The sequence below is a fragment of the Callorhinchus milii genome, unplaced genomic scaffold (genome assembly GCF_018977255.1).
Source record: "Callorhinchus milii isolate IMCB2004 unplaced genomic scaffold, IMCB_Cmil_1.0 Scaffold16, whole genome shotgun sequence".
In the NCBI taxonomy this organism is placed as follows: domain Eukaryota; kingdom Metazoa; phylum Chordata; class Chondrichthyes; order Chimaeriformes; family Callorhinchidae; genus Callorhinchus; species Callorhinchus milii.
In genome coordinates, this window is record NW_024704757.1 from 4361423 (window position 1) to 4375719 (window position 14297).

Here is a 14297-nt window from a genome sequence, read left to right on the forward strand (position 1 = left end):
TGCCGCACCCTTTGAAATTCCATCCCACAGTCTGTCCGCCTCACTCCCTCCCTTGCCTCCTCCAAGACACGTCTCAAGCCCCTCCTCTTCGACCTCGACTTTGGTCTCCCTTCTAGCCTTACCCACCTTTAGATAAAATTAGTCATTCACTTCATAGCTGTTTGTGGGACATTGGCATTTGCATTGGCTGCCGCATTTGCCTACAAAATACACCAGTAACTATACTTTACAGAAAATCCCGTGAAGCACTTTAATATATCCTCCCATGAAACGTGAAAGGCACTGTATCAAATGCAAGGATTATTATTTTATTATTATTTATTCTTTCTATAATCCGTCTATTCACTATTCATTGTGTACTTGAGCTATGTTTTTCCCATTCCTTTAGCATTTATGATGGAAGGCAGCCTCTTCTCTCAGTTATGGATACCAACATGATCAAAACCATCTTGGTAAAAGAGTGTTATTCTTTCTTCACCAACAGACAGGTTAGTATCAAAGTCCGGAAATTGATTTCTTCAGTTTGTTTCTTTTTTTCCAGTGTAAAGCAGGTTATTTTTCGCAGGATTTAGTTTCTTTGGCTGCGTGTAACACTGATGTAAGTAGAGTGGGAAGACTGTGGGTTAGTGCTCTAATATCTCCCACAGGCATGCCAGCGAAGCATGAAATGAAATATATATTTACAAAGGATTGTTCTCTATAAAGAGGGAATGAGTACAGGTTGAATAATAGGAAAATCTCATGTAATCAATTGGGTCCAATCACATTGTAGGAGACGCATGACAAATAGCCCATTTCCAGGTAATCGCTGTGCACTTCCTGATGTCACTTCCTTGACATTAGCAATGCTTTCCCAAGTGACACATTCCCAAGTGACATGAGCAATGCTTCTTGGGATAATCTTCCTTTGATGAGTAACATTGGATATGCTTCGACAGTGCCTACAATCACCTCCCCCCCACCTTGGCGTCATTTGCCCACAGCAGTGTCCCACACTCAGGGGATTGTTGGCTTGGAGCCAAGGAGAGACTGATTATCTTTTCAGATAGTGCCATGGAATCTTTAACGTCCACGTGAACAGGCAGAAATAAATAGTCAAGAGATTCAGTTCAATACTGGGCTCAGGGAGGGAGCAATGCAAAGAGACTGTGGGATGGACTTCCAAAGGGTGGGGTCAGAGAGGTTGGAAGCCTGACAGCCGATGGTGGGGCAGACCTGACAGACATGGAGCAGGCTAGAGCCTGCTGAGCGGAGGGAGCAGACAGGTCATTCAATTCAAAACTGTACCTGTTGAACGTTGTTCACTTCTTTTTTTGCAGGATATTGATCTGATTGGACCTTTGAAAGATGCCGTTTCAGTTGTTCATGATGAGAACTGGAAGAGAATCCGAAGTGTGCTTTCACCCACTTTCACTAGTGGGAGACTGAAAGAGGTAAAGTCTCCCCCCAATAGCATAACTGCTGTTGAACAAAAATAAATGTTTGTACTTCTGGTGTGTAAGATTACATACACAAATGAAGGGACATTCTCCTCAACTCCCAGCCTGTTCCGGCTCCCATTCCACCTCCATGAAACCATTTGGGACATTATTCTATGTGAAAGTTGCTGTCTGAAGGCTTTCCTCTTCGACTGTACTGACAGTCACCTCCTCCCTCCCCCCAGCTCGGCATCGGGCTCCATCACTGTTAAGCTGTCCGAAATGCTGCCCAGCGTGAAGGGCCGTCTATAAAGATGTTGTTGTGGTTGGTGTCTAAGTGCAAGTTGTTGTTGAGTTTTCGTGTTGCTTCATTTCACTTGTGAATCAGCCACCTCCGCTTGGTAAGGGCCAGGTGCCGTTTGCCGAATGCACTTGGCTCAAACCTGGCCTAACGGTCCACTGCCATATCTGGCTGGACCTCACCAAGAATTCCGCTCTCGCCTCAGTTAAATCATCCTTCTATTCCAGATTAATCCTGGAGGCGAAAGGCAATCCAGGCTCCTGTTCTCCACCACTAACCGACTCCTCCGCCCTCCCCGACACGCCTCGCAGATACTTTCATCCGATTCTCACTGCGAGAAAATGCTGGACTTCCTTGAGTCCAAAATCGAGGGAATCTGCACAGTTGCCACTGCCCTCCCAACTTCCAACCCCTCCCTACCCTCACCCCACACAATTACCCATTAGATAATTACCCATCTGATAATTACCCAGCCCTCCTTCCACACCTTTGAACCTGTCATCCCCTCCTCTGTCTTCAACATGGTAACCTCCATGAAGTCCACCACCTGCTCTCTCGACCCCATCCCCACCTCTCTCCTTAAATCCCAGCTCCACCTCTTTGCCCCACTTCTCGCCGACATCATTAACCTCTCCATGTCATCTGGCACTGTTCCTTCCCCTTTCAAAACAGTCACGATCACCCCTACCTTGAAAAAACCTTCTCTTGACCCATCATAGCTATCTCGCTACCAGCCCATCTCAAATCTCTCTTTCCTATCCAAGGTCCTCAAGAGCCGTTGCCTCCCAGCTTCGCTCTTTCCTCTTCTCTCACTCCCTCCATGAACCCCTCCAATCGGGTTTCCGTGCTGCCCATAGCACGGAAACTGCTCTGGACAAGGTCACAAACGACATCCTGACCATGTGTGACCAGGGCTCCCTCTGCCTCCTCATCCTCCTCGACCTCTCCGCCGCATTTGACACCGTGGACCACTCAATCCTCCTCCACCGCCTCTCCTTCCACCTCAACCTTCAAAGTTCTGTCCTTGAGTGGTTCAGGTCCTACCTGTCACACCGCCTCCACTTTGTCGCGGCAAACGGTTTCTCCTCTAGCCCCCGCACTGTCTCATGCGGTGTTCCTCAGGGCTCTGTCCTCAGTCCTCCTCGTCACTTTCTGCACGCTCCCCCTTGGTGACGTCATCCCAGACATGGGGTAAATTTCCACATGTATGTGGATGACGCCCAACTCTACCTCTCTGCCTCCACCCTGAACTCCAGGACTACTGAGGTCTTGACCAACTGCCTTTCCGACATCAAATCCTGGACGACGGACAACTTTCTCCAACTCAATGTCAGCAAGACCGAGGCCCTCCTGATTGGCTCGCGCCAGCAACTCCGCACCTCAGGCACTGGCAGTATCAGCCTCCACGGCTGCACACCCAACCTCACTAAGCCAGTGAGGAACCTGGGTGTCTTGTTTGACCCTGAACTGTCCTTTCTCCCCCACATGGCGCCATGACCGCCACAGGCTACCACCACCTCCGCAACATTGCCAGACTCCGCCATTGCCTCACCCCTCAGGCATCCAAAACCGTTACCCATGCATCTGTCACCTCAAGGCTTCATTATGGGAACTCCCTCCTCATCGGCCTTCCCAACTTTTCCCTTCACAGGCTGCAGATCATCCAAAACTCTGCAACTTGTGTACTCTCAAGCACCAGGCCCCGCGACCCCATCACTCCCACCCTCGCTCAACTCCACTGGCTCCCCATCCCCCAGAGGATCAAGTTCAAAATCCGCATCCTCACCTTTAAGGCCTTGCCCCCTCCTACCTCTCTGACCTGCTGACTCCCTACCAACCTGCCCATTTCCTCCGTTCATCAGCCTCTGGCCTGCTCCATGTCTCCCGCCCGATCCACCCTACCATTGTTGGCCGGGCTTTCAGCCTCTCTGCCCCCACACTCTGGAACTCCATCCCACGGTCCCTTCCCCACGCTTCCTCCATTGTATTATTCAAGACTGGTCTCAAGACCTTGCTCTTTGACCATGCCTTTGGTCTCCCTCCCACCCCTCTGCCTTCCCTCACCCCTACCCATCCCTCCTCCATGCTCGGGACCCAATATCTGACTGTTGAGCGCTTTGGGATGTCCTCCAGACATGCTCTATAAATGTAATTTTGTTGTTGTTGTTATTGTTGAACCAGAAATGTTAAATCGTTGAATGTGTTTACTGTGTGGAGTCCTGGTTGCATATTCCTTAGAGCACTCGCCTCACAAGCAAGAGGACCTGGGTTCGATTCCCGGGCAGGGCGAAACCTTAATTACGTTTCCTTACTCCGAACGCCTCTGTTTACCAAGCAGTAAATAGAAACCCGGTTGTTAGTCGATTGACAGATTACTCTTCCGGGAATAATAGTCCTTCCAAAACAAATAGTAATAATTTGGTAACTCAATCCACGATTGTTTGTGGGACACTGCTGTGTGCAATTGGCTGCCGGATTTTGCCCACAAAATACACAGTCAATGCTTTACAGTATATTCTGTGAAGTGGTTTGAGACATAATAAGGCTCTATATCAAATGCAAGACATTGGGCAAGTTTTCTTGCTCCACACACCTCTGTTTGCCTTGCAGCGAGAAGCAAACCGGTTCTTAAGTCGGTTGGCTGATCGCTTTTCCGGGGTAATATTCCCTTCAAATATATAAATAAATAAAAAATAAAAACATTTTGCCACTCAATCCACGTCTGTTTGTGGGACAGTGCTGTGCGCAATTGGCTGCCGCGTTTCACCCAAAAAGTATAGTCAATTCACTTTACAGTATATTCTGTGAAGCACCTTGAGACATCTCGAGATAAGGCACTATATCAAATGTAAAGGATTATTATTATTATTTTTCCCCAGATGCTTCCGATTGTCTGTCGCTATGCAGAAACTCTTGTGAAAAATGTGGAGAAGAAAGCAAAGATGAATGAGCCCATTGCTTTGAAGGAGTGAGTTATCTCTGTATCTGAGTGCTTCTTTTTTAAAAAAAATCTCCACCGCCACAGACTCTAACATTAGCAGTTGGGCCTTCAGTCTCCACACCCCCACCCTTTGAACTCCATCGTCCCTTCACCTCGCTCCCTCTCTTGCCGCCTTCAGAGCCCTTCTCAAAATCCTCCACTCCAACCGCCCCTTTGGTCACCCACTTACCCATAGCCTCCTGTCCTCCACTGTCCCTGAGCCCAAACCCCCAATTTGGGCCCAAATCCCTGACTGTCCAGCGCTTTGGGACTTCTTCCCGATGTAGAAGGCTCCATACAAATGTAATTTGTGTTGTTGTTTCATTCCAATTGACATCAATTGCTTATGAAGGGCTTCGAAACATTGTGTCATTTTAGGTATTGTATCAAATGCCAAGATTATTATTAAATAGGTTAAAGAGCCTTTTCCATCCTGATTATTTCACCCACAAAATACACAGTAAATCCACTTTACAGTCCATCGTGACGCGCTTTGAGACTTCTCAACGACATGATAAGGCACTATATCAAATATAAGGATTATTATTATTAACCCCTTGTGATTGTTTCATTGTCATGTGAAGTTCTGTGGCGTATTGGTTCCAGCAGTCGACTCGCAAGCAAGAGGACCTGGGTTCGATTCCCGGGCAGGGCGAAACCTTAATTACGTTTCCTTACTCCGAACGCCTCTGTTTACCAAGCAGTAAATAGAAACCCGGTTGTTAGTCGATTGACAGATTACTCTTCCGGGAATAATAGTCCTTCCAAAACAAATAGTAATAATTTGGTAACTCAATCTACGTTTGTTTGTGGGACACTGCTGTGTGCATTTGGCTGCCGGGTTTTGCCCACAAAATACACAGTCAATGCTTTACAGTATATTCTGTGAAGCGGTTTGAGACATAATAAGGCGCTATATCAAATGCAAGACATTGGGCAAGTTTTCTTGCTCCACACACCTCTGTTTGCCTCGCAGCGAGAAGCAAACCAGTTCTTAAGTCGGTTGGCTGATCGCTTTTCCGGGGTAATATTCCCTCAAATATATAAATAAATAAAAAATAAAAACATTTTGCCACTCAATCCACGTCTGTTTGTGGGACAATGCTGTGCGAAATTGGCTGCCGGGTTTTGCCCACAAAATACACAGTCAATGCTTTGCAGTATATTCTGTGAAGCGGTTTGAGACATAATAATGCGCTATATCAAATGCAAGGACTATTATTATTAATAGAATTTCTTCTTCGTTTCCCAGCCTCTTTGGTCCATACAGCATGGATGTAGTCACCAGCACGTCTTTCAGTGTGGACATCGACTCACTCAACAACCCCAGTGATCCATTTGTCAGCAATATAAAGAAAATGTTAAAATTCAGCTTCTTCAACCCTGTGTTTCTTATCGTGAGTAAGTGATCGGTGAAGCTGCACTTTTAAAATGCGGCACATGTGTACGAGTTCGGCTGTTCAGTGATCCTGCCTGTTTGACCTTATTTTTTCTGATGAACAATTAAGATAATCTACAGTGGGGTGGTCCAACCGTCTTCCTGCTGGCCTCGTCCAGCCCAGGGCATGATTTTATTCGGCCCACGAGCACAGACCACGAGCACTTTGTGTCTGGAAAGAGCCCAGGCTCGGTCTGACCCAGTGGGAAAAACAGTGGCACACGGCAGAGGTTAGCAGCAGAACTTGTTATTCACTTTCAAAGCAGTAACAGAAGAGAGACACAGAGATAGAGTCACCAAGAAAGAGATACAGAGAGAATCGGAGACACCGAGAGAGAGACAGAGAGACATACAGACAGAGAGAGAAAATCAGAGACACACAGAGAGAGAGAGATATAGAGACAAAGAGATATATAGACAAAGATTACATACACACAGAAAACGAGAGAGTGATACACAGACTGAGAGAGAGAAATACAGAGACACACTCAGAGAGAGAGCCATATACGGAGCAACAACTATTTATATAGCGCCCTTCGTGCCGGGCAGTGTCCCAGAATATGGTCTCTCTCTGTCTGTGTGTATGTCTCTCGCTTTCCCTGTGTTTTTCACTTTACAGTATATTCTGTGAAGGGCTTTGAGACATCTCAAAGACGTGATAAGACGCTATATCAAATGCAAGTATTATTATCATAATTAGCCTCTCTTCTCAGAAAAGGGGGGGGGGGGGGGTCGATGGGGGAAGCAAGAGGAAACAGTAAGGTGCTCTCTCCTGATATTTATCTGTTAACCCCTATTGGAATGTGTGGTGCGAATGTTGGCTGAGGATGTGATCAGGCACAGGGTGTTGTTACGCTCCTTCTCATGGTCAATTCCTGCCAATAGTCCTATCCAGGCCATTTGGTGCCCAAGGAACTGTACCGTAGGATAATTTGTGCTTTTAGGAAGTAGAAATATTGGAAATGTGTTCAGATCAGTATATAAATGTACACAACCCTAATTGTTTCTTTGTGTTCATTGAATATCTGTTCAAACCCACTGTTGAAAGTAATCATTTTGGGATAATTTCACACTGTATTAATATACATACATCTAATTTCCCGTGGTTTTATTTATATTTCTAGTAATATTTCCGTTCCTCATTCCGATCATGGAAAAGCTGAATATCAACTTCTTCCCCAATAAAGTCGCCGACTTTTTCCATAAAGCTGTGACACACATAAAGGAAAACAGGAAAACAACACGCAATGTAAGTTTTACATTAAGTTCAGTCACTGAGATCAATACCCATTCCTTATCCTCCTCTCCCTAGTGAGTGGATAAAAGGTGAGACATCCCAATAATTTCAGCATGGAAAGCAGCTTACACTTCAAAGTATAATAATAATAATCATTTGGTGTAACACCTATAAACTCTAGAACTCATAAAGTTTTTGCAAGGTGTAGTGACTTTGTATATGCAGCGAAATGCAGCGACCAATTTGCCCACAGCCGTTCCCCCCAAACAGCAATGAAATCAACGAATAATTTTATCTTGGATAAAGACTAGTCAGAATTGAGTAACAATTTGATATAGTCCTTATAGGAGGGGGAGCAGCTTCAAGTGATCGTGAGTGTTCAGAAAGGTAGATCGGACTGTTGAAACAAACCAACATCTATGGAGAAAGGAAAGTGAGTCAATGTTTCGGGTCCACGACCCTCAGAACTGGGGCATGTTGGGAAGGAGAGGCTTTTAAGGTCCAACAGAGAGGGGGGAGGCAGGGCAAGGAAGACAAAGGAGAAAATCGGGTAGAGGTCAGGGGATAATGGGTTAAAAATGCAAAATGAAAGGGGGGAATTGAAACAATACAGATAGACCAGAGAGAGAGAAGGTGTGGCTGGGACCCAGATGATGTGGTAATGGTCACAGAAGAGGGGGAGGGGCTGTGAGCTGTTATTGTCTGAAATTGTTGAACTCAATATTGAGGCCCGAGGGCTGTAAGGTCCCGAGCAGATAGATGGGGTGCTGTTCCTCGAGCTTGTGCTGTGGTTCATTGGAACAGCGTAGGAGACCGTGGATGGAGAGGTCAGAGTGTGAGTGGGAGGGAGAGTTGAAATGGCAAGAAACCGGAAGCTCAGGGTTGTGCTTGCGGACAGCACGGAGGTGTTCAGCAAATCAGTCACCCAATCTGCGTTTGGTCTCCCCAATGTACAGAATACCACAATGTGAGCAGTGAACGCAGTAAACTACATTTATACTCATAAATCACTGTCTCACGAGAAAACGGTTTGGGGCCCTCCCTGGACAGTGGTATTGGGGGAGGTGAAAGGGCAGGTAATGCATCTCCTGCGCTGGCATGGAAAGGTGACGGGGGAAAGAGAGCAACTGTTGACGGTGATGGAGGAATGTCACGGAGGGAACGGTCCCTTCAGAAGCTGGGAGGGGAGGGAAAGATGTGTTTGGTGGTTGGAACACGCTGGAGACGTCTCGAAGACATGATATGGCGCTATATCAAATCCAAGGATTATTATTATTTATTGGTAATAAATAAGGCGAATGGAAGCAACTGTTTCTTAAACCTGGTCAATCTTGACCAATCATATCTGTGGCATTACACAGATTCCTGGGCAGGGGGAGTTTCCTTACTCCACAAGCCTCTGTTTACCTCGCAGTAAGTAGGAACTCGATTGTGCGTCCATTGGGCGATCGCTTTTCCAGGGGTAATAATCCCTTCGAAAACAATAAATAATAATTTGGTCCCTCAACCCATGATTCTTTGTGGGTCACTGCTGTGCGCAATTGGCTGCTGCGTTTCGCCTGAAAAATTCATTTTACAATATATTCTGTGAAGCGCTTTGAGACGTTTCAAAGACATGATATGGCGCTATATCAAATGCAAGGATTATTATTGTTATTTATTGATAATAAATAAGGTGGATGGAAGCAACGGTTTCTTAAACCTGGTCAATCTTGACAAATCATATCTGTGGCATTACCCTGAAGTTCCCACATGGTGTCTGATTTACCTCTCAGGATCGCGTAGATTTCCTGCAACTGATGATAGATTCTCAAACGACTGAAAACAACAAAGAGATGCAGAATGGTGTCAATTCCTCATCGTCCAAAGGTAACAGCATTAAAAATGCTTCTCATCCTGTCAAAGTTTATTTTCTTCCTCCTGAGGAAACATAGAAAAATTCTTCCTTGTAAGAAATTTTTTGCTTTCTACCCACTTCTTTGCCTCACAGTACATTGAGCAATGTTTGGTCTGAAATTAACTTTTAAATTTTAACGATTCATTAAAATCAGGAATTCAGTTGGGGAATCTGCAGACAGCATATGACGAGATCACATGATGAAGAAGGCCCTTCAACCCATTTAATCTCAACCCTCCAGAACACCCTCCCAAGCATTCCCTCACCACTGCATCAAGCTGTGTTTTGAATCAGTCTAGTGTCCTGGCCTCTCCACCTTTCCAGGCAACTTGTTCCAGTCGTTATTGAATGTGTATTATTACATTTGCCATGATAGGGGATGGCATGTTACGGGATATGGGGATAGGGCAGGTAATTAGAGTTAGGTCAGAAGATCAGCCATGATCTTATCAAATGGTGGAACAGGCTCGAGGGCCGAATGGCCTACTCCTGATCCTAATTCTTATGTTCTTATAACTGATTACATTAACTCGTGTATTCATAGTTAGTATTATTACTACATTTGCCATGTGAACTGATTCTCAAATTGATTTTCTGCAGCTCTCACCGATGCTGAGATTTCAGCACAAGCTCTCATATTTATCTTTGCTGGATACGAAACTACAAGCAATACACTGTCACACGTCTCATATTACCTGGCAACCAACCCAGATGTACAAACTAAACTGCAGCAGGAAGTTGACGAGACCTTCCCAAACAAAGTGAGTCCAACAGGTTTTTAACAGACAGATCACTATTTTGCCCCGTTCTGTTTCCAGTTTCTATTCTTTTTTCCCTGCACACCTGACCTTTTTCGATCCACGTGGCACTGAACATGACAATACCTTCATGGAAAAATGTTCAGCAAAAGTTTATTTTGAATACTGTATGTTTCGTTCATTCTAACTATGTCACCCAACACTTTAAGTGTTGCATCAAACAGAAAACGGCACAGCCCAGTTTGAAATTGAGCCACAACCCTTACAATCTAAGGTTGATTCCCATTCTGGGCCGAGTTAGCTGCTCACTGCTGACAATTGGCCTCAGGTCTAAAATTCTGTTTCGTCATAATTGCCCATTTCCTGCACCATTTTTTCATGCAAACGGATGTGGAAATCTGGAAGTCTCTCCCCAAAAGGCTGTGGATTATGGCCGGATCCGTTCAAATCTTCAAGACTGAAATAGTGGATATATTTTTTTAGGTCAGGGATATGGGGCATAGGCGGGTATTTGGATTTGAAGTACAGATCAGCCATGATCTATAGAGTGCCAGAACAGGCTCGAGGGGCTGAAGGGACTACTCCTGTTCCTGTACCATTGTCTTTCATCCCAAACTGCTCAACTGCAGAAGACCTTACTCCACACGCCTCGTAATAATCTCTCCAAAACAAAAACACAATAATAAATTGGTCATTTTCAATCCACGACTGTTTGTGGGACATTGCTGTGCGCAATTGGCTGCCGCGTTCGCCCACAAATGTACAGTCAATTCACTTTACAGTGTGTTCTGTGAAGCGCTTTGGGACGTCCTCCCGACGTGAAAAGCGCTATATCAAATGCAAGGATTATTATTATTCTGTGAAGCGCTTTGAGAGAGCGAGAAGACGTGAAAAGCGCTATATCAAATGAAGGTTATTATTATTATTATTATTATCTGCCCCTTTTGTGTTCACATTTGTTGTAAATTTCCCAATGGTAACTTTGGTCTAATTTGGAGAATAAAATCTCAAATTTCCCATTGCACAGATTCAAGCCTATTTACCACTAACTTCAGGATATGTGTCCTAATCTGCACCATGATTGCAGAGGCAACTTTTGGCCAATAAGTATTATCGATCAAAAATATCTATTGTTTCACCCACAAAATATGCAGTCAATTCACTTTAGAGACGTCTCAACAACGCGATAAGGCTCTATATCAAAATTCAAGGCTTATTATTATTAGTCGAGATTCTATTTGCATATCAGTAATGTCCATTTCTAATACATAAAGGCTACTCCCACCTATGATGCCGTGATGCAGATGGAGTACATGGAGATGGTCATCTCAGAAACTTTGAGACTGATACCTCCCGCTCCTCGCTTAGATCGACAGTGTAAGAAAGATATCCAGATCAATGGAGTGACCATACCGAAAGATACGATTGTCTCAATACCTGCGTACGTCTTGCATCGAGACCCTGAACATTGGCCGGAGCCAGAAGAGTTTAGGCCTGAAAGGTACAGAGCAATGTAACCCCGCCACCTTTTCTCAGTCTTCTGTTCCCTCTGCTGAACTCAGTTGGGGGAGGGGTATCTGTTTGCTCATATACCCATGGAAAAGTTTAACCTTTTAACTGCTCAGATTTTTGAACCACCCCAATAAACACGGGTTGTAAACTGTAGCCACTGACTTATGTTACAAGGAAATAGTGGTTGTAACAGGATTGCGTCCCACAATGCTTGACAGTGGCGGAGCCGGATACCGAGCCGGGGAGAGCGGGAGGTGACCGTAGGCACGGTCGAAAAGGAAGGTGTTCAGGGGTGACCTGAAGATGGGGAGGAAAGGGGCAAGGAGGAGGGATAGAGGAAGAGTGTTCCAGAGTTTCTGGGTGTAGAGGCTGAAAGCGCGGCCACCAATGGTGGAACGGAGGACACAAGGGATATGCAGAAGGCTGAAGTCAGTTGAACGGAGGCAGCGGTTTGTGGGTTGTGGGGGTGAGCAGGTCACAGATGTAGGGAAGCGTCAGCGTAAGAAGGGATTTGAAAACAAGTGTGAGGATCGCGATAGCAAGAGGGTAATCCCACAGGTATCTACAAATTATCCTTTGATATAATACTTCTTGGTGTAAGTATTAAACTTGATCTCTCAACCCTGAACCTGTTTCCCCTTCTCCCACCTATAGGGTATCCAGGTAGGCTTTTTCTACTGAGAAAACTGGTCTATCTAATACTTTATCTGATGACTTTATTTGATTAACCTGAGAGTGTTTTGTGTTTATCAATGTCATTAGGTTCACTAAAGAAGCGAGAGAGGCTCGGGATCCTTATGTATATCTGCCATTTGGAATGGGCCCTCGGAATTGCATTGGAATGCGATTTGCTCAGATGCTAATGAAGGTAGCATTGACTTACATGATGCAAAATTTCACTCTGCAGCCATGCAAGGAGACCCAGGTAAGGAATAATATAGGAATAAATAATAATCCTTCCATTTGATAAAGTATTTATCACGTTTTTGAAAGGACTCAAAGCTTTTCACAGAATGTACTGTAAAGTGAATTGACGATGTTTAGTGGGTGAAATACAGCAGCCAATTGCACACGTCTCAAACACATGATAAAGCAGTATATCAAATGCAAGAATTATTATTATTATTATGTTCTGTCAATGAGAGAACGATGTATGGGAGGGGGAGAGAAATAAAAGTAAATTAAAAACTGCGACAATTCAATATTTCCTGAAAATTCCTTCTGAATTTAAGTGATTATTTATTGTCTCTCCATTCCAGATCCCATTAGAACTGGATGTGAAGCTTGCCATGGTACCCACAAAGCCTGTTGTGCTAAAATTTGTGCGCCGTGTGACCTCAGAGCAAGAGGAATAAAAAGCAGAGGACAATGCACACCAAGTAAAAATGCAACAGGATCTCGAATATGTGACCCAATAAAATTGTGGTGAAACAATCGTGGAACAATTGTTATAGTTTGGAGATTCAGGTGATCTCTTCTGTCATTCTAAACCAATTAATTTGGTTGCTTTAAAATTCCTAACATTGTCATATTCGTTCAGCAATATTCATGTGCAAAAAAAAATGTAATGAACATAATCTAATGTTTGAATGCTAACTGAATAAATTGGGGTTTCAAAAGAAATAAAGGAAGTGGTTGTTATTATTAAAGTTTCTCCTCAGCACCATTTAAGATCTGGATGGAGAAGGAAAAAATGTTTTCCTTGTGCGAAAGGTCGAGACGCATGCTGACATTAAACACTGGATACACACATATGCTGAAAGGAGTCTGCGGCTGCTCAGTAAACCCGCTGGAACCATTTGCTTTTGCTCTCACTCACATTTCATGCCAGACTATTGCAGGAGGTAAAGCCGTGGCTTGTGAATTCTCTTTACAGTATATTATGTGAAACCCTTTGAGACATTTTCAACACAAAATTACATTTGTAAAGCGCCTTCACATCGGCAGAACGTCCCAAATCGCAGAACAATCAGGGATTAGGATCCGAGCAGGGGTTTGGGATCATGGAGGGTGGAGGGCAGAGAGGGTAGGAGGGTGGCTGAAGGCACGGTCGAACAGTAGGCCCTTGAGGCAAGACTTGAATAATAATAATTTGACTTGAAGGAGGCAAGGGATGGAGCAAGAGAAAAGGGAATGTGGGATGGAGTTCCAGAGTGTGGGGGCAGAGGCTAAAGACTCGACGGCCGATGGTGGGGCAGGTCGGGTGGGGGACATGGAGCAGGCCGGGTAATTGAGTGTCCAATTTTATGTTGTTTTTTGGGGGAGGAATTATTAGTTTCTTCAATCTTCCTTCTTTTACAATCTAGACATTTAAAATCCAAACTTTGGCTCCTCTAATCCTGATATATTTCCGTTCTCTTTTGGACTAAAGGTCTTCATATATTATGTCATTTTTTTCTTCCTGCATTGAACATTTCTGTACTTAAATTGTTTATTTTGGGACTTTATCAAGAGTTGTTTTCTAACTTTTGCTCCCGAGAGGACTTTTGGATTGAGTTGTTTGCAGTAACATAGCCCAAACCCTCACTATCATGAGACTCTGTCTGTTGTTTCTCCGATACAACAACAACAAGATTATATTGGTATAGCGCCTTTCACGTCGGGAGGACGTCCCAAAGCACTGGACAGTGTATAGCATTTCAGACCCGAGCAGCGGTCAGGGGGCAAGAAGGGAGGGGAGAGGAAGGGGGATGGCTGATGGCATGGACGAACAGGAGGGTCTTGAGGCAGGACTTGAAGGAGGCTAATAACTGGAA

General features: G+C 44.6%; 1 protein-coding gene across 2 annotated transcripts in view; it reads left to right on the forward strand.

The window, feature by feature from the left end:
* The window catches only part of LOC103185125 (cytochrome P450 3A8-like), a 36396-nt gene extending 23232 nt beyond the window's left edge, over positions 1-13164 (forward strand). Inside the window, exons 4-13 of one of the 2 annotated variants that reach the window (XM_042340927.1) lie at positions 389-488; positions 1320-1433; positions 4599-4687; positions 5952-6100; positions 7262-7386; positions 9150-9243; positions 9872-10032; positions 11304-11530; positions 12304-12466; positions 12801-13164. In XM_042340927.1, the coding sequence (XP_042196861.1) occupies positions 389-488; positions 1320-1433; positions 4599-4687; positions 5952-6100; positions 7262-7386; positions 9150-9243; positions 9872-10032; positions 11304-11530; positions 12304-12466; positions 12801-12896 (1318 nt within the window). In that variant the 3' untranslated portion in view covers positions 12897-13164. The remainder of the gene's footprint in view (positions 1-388; positions 489-1319; positions 1434-4598; positions 4688-5951; positions 6101-7261; positions 7387-9149; positions 9244-9871; positions 10033-11303; positions 11531-12303; positions 12467-12800) is intronic. The other variant, XM_042340926.1, reaches the window with a different exon arrangement.
* Positions 13165-14297: the final 1133 nt, after the last annotated feature.